The sequence below is a fragment of the Hippichthys cyanospilos genome, chromosome 13 (assembly GCF_059441005.1).
Source record: "Hippichthys cyanospilos isolate Australia breed blue-spotted pipefish chromosome 13, RoL_Hcya_1.0, whole genome shotgun sequence".
Classification (NCBI taxonomy): domain Eukaryota; kingdom Metazoa; phylum Chordata; class Actinopteri; order Syngnathiformes; family Syngnathidae; genus Hippichthys; species Hippichthys cyanospilos.
This window is the reverse complement of record NC_142381.1, coordinates 20,384,251-20,391,481: the sequence shown is the minus strand read 5'-3', so window position 1 is coordinate 20,391,481 and position 7,231 is coordinate 20,384,251. Positions and strand designations below refer to the sequence as shown.

Here is a 7,231-nt window from a genome sequence, read left to right as displayed (position 1 = left end):
ATAATACCTGATCAGATTTAATTGTCCCTACAATTAAAAATGCTCTTAGTAGATCTGCAAAAATAATGCAAGGAGATAAAAAAGAAAAAAAAAAAGAACTTGTGTTTATTTTTATTTCATTTTTAAACAATAAACAAACAAAACAGCCATGAAGTGTATACTGCAAAGTAAAACCTGGGTGAGTTGGACAAGTTCTTTAACGTGCGGGAGCTACAACCCTACTCTCAGCTGAGCAGGGACTCATTTGGAGTGTTGATGAACCTACTGAACCAGGACCATCGGCATGGATGAGGTCCCAGTCTCGCCATTCTGGCATCAAATGGGGCATCATGCGTTAAATAGAACAGAGGGACGGAACTGAGCAATTAATTAATTTATAGTATTATTTATTTATTGTTTTTTAGACACTTTTTTAAACACCACGGAAACATGCAAAAAAAAAAAAAAAAGACATTATCGCACAAGAGTAGAGCAATGTGGGCGTTCCGAAAGTTTGCTCTGAAGGAGCCTTCGCTCAGGGCCCGTCTCCGTGTAAACCGAAGACAGATTTGAAGGCGTGTGAATTGGGACACAGCATGCCGTCTTCTTGCGCCGGATATTATGTCATGTGGCCGAAAATGCACCCTTTTGGGATACAGCCTGCGAATTTGGACACACTTTGTGTGACAAAAATATACAAGAGTGACTGAACGTCTTCAAAATGAAAGCGATACATAGTTTAAATAGCAGTTTTATTTTGACAGAGGAGAGGTCGAATATAGTTTTTCTTTCCTGGTGTGTTAGCAAATAAATGACCGTCACGTGTGGAACCATCTTTTCCGGTCATGTGACTTTTAGCATGGTTTGGACCCACCGCGCGCGTCTTTTTGTGTTGGCGGGTGTTTGCTAAGTGTCAGACCTGGGGAGGTTTGCCTCGCTTTTTTATTGTAACACTTTTACCATTTGTAATCATTTTCATTTATAAAAAGTAAGATGTCGAACTTGGGGAGAGGTAAAAGATGTGACGGAAACTTCGCCGAAGTAGAGGAAAGGTAACTTGGTTGGACCTTTACATATTTAGTTGTGTATTTGAAGAAGTTAGGATTGCCAAATCTCTTTCTGTATTAGTTCCTTAAATGTGCATTGATCACACTTAAAACGTTGATGTAATATTTCGTAAACTGTTTCTTTTCAAATGGTTAGTCGATAACTTTTGTCTCTTTAATGGCCACAGTTCCTGCTAGTTCAGCTAGCTAAAACATGTCCTCTGCCATTTGTATTTTTAGTCACTAATCATGGGTTGTTGAACTGTTTGCGGACGTGGCTTTCTTCGGGTGTGATTAAACCGCCACTGCTAGCAACCTGACATTGCAAAGATGAAGCATCCCCCCTATTTTGGGCAAACTGAGCAATTTTGGGGGGATCTGGCGACGCTAAACATGCCTGGCAGCGCGTCCTCACAGTCGGAAGTAGGAAGCAAATGGCGGGCGAAGCAAACGGCGTCTTTTCCTCTCGAACAAGACAAAGCATAGATCGGGGTGTAAAAATAAGTTTGAGCCTGATAGGCAAAATCAAACTAAATATCTCAAAAACAATTGTTGTTTGTTATACATATATTTCTGCTCTTCACGCTAAGCTGATCCCAATTAGACCCCAAATATCAGGGGCCAACAGTAAATGTCAAAGTACTGGTAACTTCTTTTTGTATTCTCTATGTAACACAAGATTGCATTTTTCCCTAAGTTGGTGAAAAGCCTGTTTCCAGGCAAATCGTGGTGTTCAACTGTAATTGTGTCCATCTATCCATTATCATGAGGTGCTTATCCTCTAGGGCAGTGGTTCTTAACCTTGTTGGAGGCACCGAACCCCACCAGTTTCATATGGTCATTCACCGAACCCTTCTTTAGTCAAAAATGATTTTTTTTTTTACTGGTGCACGAAATGTATTGTGCATTAATATCACCTTGTTCAAATAACAAAACCAACACAGTGCATGGTAGGAAATCTCAGAGCAGGACGCTTTCACTGACTTGGCCCACGAACTGCAGACTAGACTGAGGGGTGGACCTCTGCGGCGGAGGCTCCACCTCAGACCGACTCACCGAACCCCTAGGGTTCGATCGAACCCAGGTTAAGAACGACTGCTCTAGGGTCTCTGACTTGTTGGTGCCTCTGAGCTGTCTTTAGGGAGATGGCAGGGGACATCCAAAACTGGTTAAAAGCTAATCGCAGGGCACACAGAGACAAACAAAAACTCACACCTAAGGGCAATTTGGGGGTGTCCAATAAATCTACCATGCATGTTTTAGGAATGTGGGAGGAGACTGGAGTGCCTGGAGAAGATCCACCTGAGCAAGGGGAGAACATTTTAACTCTCCACACAGGAAGGACAGGGCTCGGTGGAATTGAACTAGGGATGTCTGAACTAGACGTGCTAACCAGTCTGCCACCTTGCCGCCCAACTGTTAATGTTTAAAAAAACAAATATATATATATATATATATATATATATATATATATATATATATATATATATATATATATACACTTTTCGTTTTGTTCCCCCGTATATCCCAACATAACATTTTCCTTGTAATGTATGAAATGAACATTATTTTTGTCATTCCAGTGGAAGACAAATGCATCAATTAAAACATGTGTTTGTAAACTTTTTTTCAACAAGTCCAGTGAGGTGTGAAGAAAATTAAGCAGAATAAAATGGTGTTGTACCGCACCTGGGCATTGCTTGTAGAAGTAAGAATTTTTGTCTATGATTGTAGATTGATAGTTGACAACAGACTAATGGGTTCAGTCCTTTTCGTTTTTCTTAAGGCTTCACAAAATTATTCTGCAAGCCAAATTTAACCTCCTCCTGGGCTCAATCCGGCACTCCTGAGGAAACTAATGTTTGATAACTATGCAAAGATATTAGGAAGTGGGAAAATATGTTTACTTACACAGTATGTAAAATGTAAGGATTTTACTGCTTCTATTTATTAAGGTATAAAAGCCTATGTCTGTACACTATATAGGTCTGAAGCCCCTTCACAGTGGACCCACTGCAGGAAACGAGGCAATGATGGAAGCTTGCTATCCCAGAAAGGTGATAGTAGTGATTGCACTCAGACTAACAACAGAAATGCCAGGTAAGTGTTTGTGTGTATGTGTGTACTAGGGCTGTAAATAATGATTACTTCAATAATCAATCTATTGCTTATGTTTTACATTAATCAACGAGTCCAATTAAATGGATTTTGTGAATAGTTCCATCTTTTTATTAAAAAAATTGTTTCAAAGTGACTGCTAAGAAGTGGAGACCGAATGCTTTGTGAACAACTTGAATTTGACACTAAATGTTGGTTTCAAAAAACATTTACAAAAAGCCACTATTTTCTGCAAGTTAATTGCATGGACTGAAACAAGGGTATTTAAACAATAATGAAAATACAAGACTCAAAATAAGCTGTTTTGCATTGCTTTTTGCAAAGTACATTTTTTAACTTATGTCTCATCTGGCCCAAACACATGGATCTGCTCAAACGAGGATCAAGTGCCTGCAGATCACCCCAATTGATTTTTGAATGACTGTTTATTGTTGTGGAAAACAATCTGAGATTTTTAGACAAAATCACCCAGCCCAAGTTAGTGCACTACAGTATAGCCTCCCTTTCTTGCTCACAACATAACATGGTGGATTGTTGATGTGGCTGTTTTCTCAGCAGACCCGGGCAACAAATCAAGTCTACAAATCAAACTATTGCTGACATAATGCCTACCTTCACTGAGCACGTCCACACTTTGCCAGAGTACTTTATAATGTTGACTCTGGTTATTAGGTGTTAAAATTCCCGTTGTTTTTCTTTTCCAGTTTTACCACTCCAGAAGGCAGAGGCCAGGTATCTTGCTCTGCTTGGCGAGCTGACTGGGGTAGCCAGGTTGAGGATGACGAGATGAGGAGAGATGTACAGAGAGACATGCAGCGGTAACATACTGCTTTTTCTCCTCGTCATTCTCCGACTAATGTTTTGTAGGCCTGCTTGTGTGTATCTAGATTAGGGTTAAAGAAAAAGTTTACTAATTGGGTAAGTTGACTTTAAAAATAGGTAGAGTAAAAATATTGTATCCACCTCAAAGCACTACTGGAGCAATGTTTTGGACATTGTTTTTCTAACCAGACCTTTCTTGCATGAAATCAGAAGATTGGGATCATTCCTTTTAACCCTTTACTGGGAACAGCAGCCGCTTTTGGCCGATAGTCTAAACAGGCAAAACAGCCGAAAGTGGCCGTAACAGCCAATGCTTAAATTCTAAAAATGAAGTAGCATTGTATGCAATCATTGCAAAATGGATCTGGCATACCATAACAGTACTTTGACGTGCCCCTTGAACAGACAACTGTCTTAACACGTGACTCCCTTTGTTGTCTCGGCCAAATGGTTGATGTTGTTTGAGCACCTAAAATTTCTTAAATGCTTTAGTTGTTAGCATATGTTAATGAAGGGCAATATTAGCACACGGAGCTTACGAAAAGAAAGTGAACTGCTCACTTCTCAAGCAATAGGACTGTATAACCGATCACTAAAAAACAGTCTTTATTGGCTTGGTTTTAGTTGTTCAAATTAGAGAGGGCGGTCAAACTCAAAGCCTACCCAGTCTGCTTGTTAAGAGAAAGAAGCAGCAACAGATGGATACAACTAATTGGACGTTATTTACCCTGTTGAAGCAAAAACACACCACTCCTGGATTTACTTATGTAATATTGTTGAAATGTCATTTGAGAAGGGACTTTAAATATAAAATTACACATATACCGTACATATAGTGTAAGAGCCTCCGTCCTATACTGTGCTCTTGAGGATTGAACTTATAAATGGACCCGGCTGACACGCCTTTCTTGTTCCACAATGTAGTGTAAATCAAAAAAATGACTTCTTGACAGCTGCACTTTGTTTTGTGTGAGTGGATTTATTAACACCAGAAATAAATATGTCATCGGTATCCACATATAGAAAAACAAATAAGTGAATACTGTCCAGACAAACAAATTAGAATTTCTACCATACCTGCGGTCCAGACACAAATTTCCCACACAGTGTTTGAATCCCTACCATACCTGCGGTTAAAACCATTTGCCCTTTCTGGTCAATTCTCCTTCACCTGACCTATGAGCCTGCCGCTTATATAAGCCACAGCACCATCCCAAGGAAACATGTGAGATGTTGCATTAGCCCTTATACACTGACCCCTAATTGTTAAGGTTGGCCTAACAATTTAAACAAATAAAAAATAAGGGCCAAACATGCAATGTTTCATGAACTAAACACAATTTTTCAACAGGGCTATTTTAGTCTGCTTCACTGTCTTCCTGGAAGTCTCCAAAGCAGTCAATAAGTCCTCTTTCTCACTGCTGATCAAATTGACGTATGTGAAAGCTCTGTTGAGGTGTTTGGTTCGGTCAGAGATCTGTCTATCCACTGCTGTCACCTTCTTTTCTCATTATCCAGTTGGTCTGTTTGTTGTAATCAATTGGTAGGTTTTGTAGCGGTCAACATCATGAATAATGTCCATAGAATAGCTCCCTTTCTCTTGCTTTGCTGTTAGAGATGCCATTTCCTCTCTGAAGTTTATAATTTCATTTTTAGTGGTGTACAGCTCCTTCTTCCCTTTGATAGTCAAGTCCTTTATTTGTCATTTGTTAGGTTCACTGAGCTAATACTCGCCAAACCCAATAACTAAAACAAGAAAGAGAAGGCACGTATCTGCTCATGCATGAGGAGAACGAGACAGGACCACAAAGGCTGCAGTACTGCCACGCTCTGAGGCACTTACCCGTTCCCCCTAGTTTTAGTATCTTAGAGATCCCTAGGTTACATGAAGGTCCTAAGGGGAAGAAATGCATGGGGGAGCAATATGTGCGGCCGGAACCCAGAATCATGTAATACAACATTTGTGAAAGCTGAGTGCGCTCCTGTGTGTGAGTGGCACAATGCGGTATGCAGCAACATGTTCCAGTAAGTCGAACGCTCAGGTCCACAACACTTCCTCAACCAACTTCTTCTTTCCAGGGGAGCCTTCAGGTGACCCTGGGCCCTGAATGCTGTTTGACAGGGCCCTGAAAAGACTTCAACAACCATTATCACTAACATGACCCGGAACGCACCTGACATGTGTGGGACATGTTGCTACCCTAATATCTAATAAAAAGGTGTCAAATGTATAAGCACTATGTGAATCAACAACAATAATAAAACATCTCAACAATTAAGAATATCTGATCAATATAATTGCTAATACATGATTGATTGGTACACGTGCTTTACTCAACTGAGTACTACTGATTGCTGTATTAATGACTTCATTTAACATGTGTCAGAGAAATCTCTAAAAGAAGACTCGGACAAGCCTAGCTACTAAGCAGCAAAAAGAGTAACTCAGACCAGCCAAGATAGACTTCTATACCATGGAATAGGGAAAAAGCTTGGACGAATGAACTCATGCAATCTCCAACACTACTTCAATTTGCCCAGCCGCCCCCCCCTGGCTTTTTATTCAGCAAAGCATTGCAGATTACAAGACACAACAAAAGAGCCAGCCGCGTGCCACCGACAGCTGGGCCAAGGTCCCGGCTCACACTTTCCTGCGTCAACAGCTCTATCTCATATCTCAACATTAATATCGACATCCACATTCTCTTCCTTCTCTGGAGATATCAAAATAATTTGGAGGTGTAACATCTCAGCACACCATCTTCCCATTGAGGGACTTTATATACAGGTCCTTCAGCAGGTTTTGGGTAGCCTTCAGCATCTTTTTCAGGTTGGCTTTCAGCATGTTCTTCTTCAGCTGCAGAGCCTGGTGCTTTTTTGGCATTGCCTCCTAGTGTCTTCCTTGAGCCACTACAGGAATGCTCCTGACCAGGGTTTGTTCTTTTTCCAGCTCTTACAGTTCTGTATTTTCATTGAGCCTCAACTTCTCTTTCAGTATTGTGACAGAGGGCTGCTTCTTGTGTCGGAGGATTTATCTTGGCTTCAAGGTCACTTTTTTGGGAAGACTTCTGCTCCAATTTGGATACAGAAATTCTGCTCATTGTAACAGAGGGCAACTCCTGTTCACCATCAACACTGCTTCCATTAACCACCCATCCTCGCACCATCCTAGTTGCATATGGGCCATTCCTGTATCTGTTAATAACCTCCTAAGATTCCAATAGATTGGAAGCAATGGTCCCAATCAACAGGTCAACACCAGACTC

The 7,231-nt window shown here is 40.7% G+C and overlaps 1 protein-coding gene across 2 annotated transcripts in view; it reads left to right on the top strand.

The window, feature by feature from the left end:
- The first annotated feature begins 831 nt into the window (after nucleotides 1-831).
- Nucleotides 832-7,231, top strand: part of slbp (stem-loop histone mRNA binding protein) — a 19,920-nt gene continuing 13,520 nt past the window's right edge. For both annotated transcript variants that reach the window (XM_088431627.1, XM_088431626.1), the window contains exons 1-3: nucleotides 832-1,031; nucleotides 3,012-3,125; nucleotides 3,848-3,961. In XM_088431627.1, the coding sequence (XP_088287753.1) occupies nucleotides 973-1,031; nucleotides 3,012-3,125; nucleotides 3,848-3,961 (287 nt within the window). In that variant the 5' untranslated portion in view covers nucleotides 832-972. The remainder of the gene's footprint in view (nucleotides 1,032-3,011; nucleotides 3,126-3,847; nucleotides 3,962-7,231) is intronic.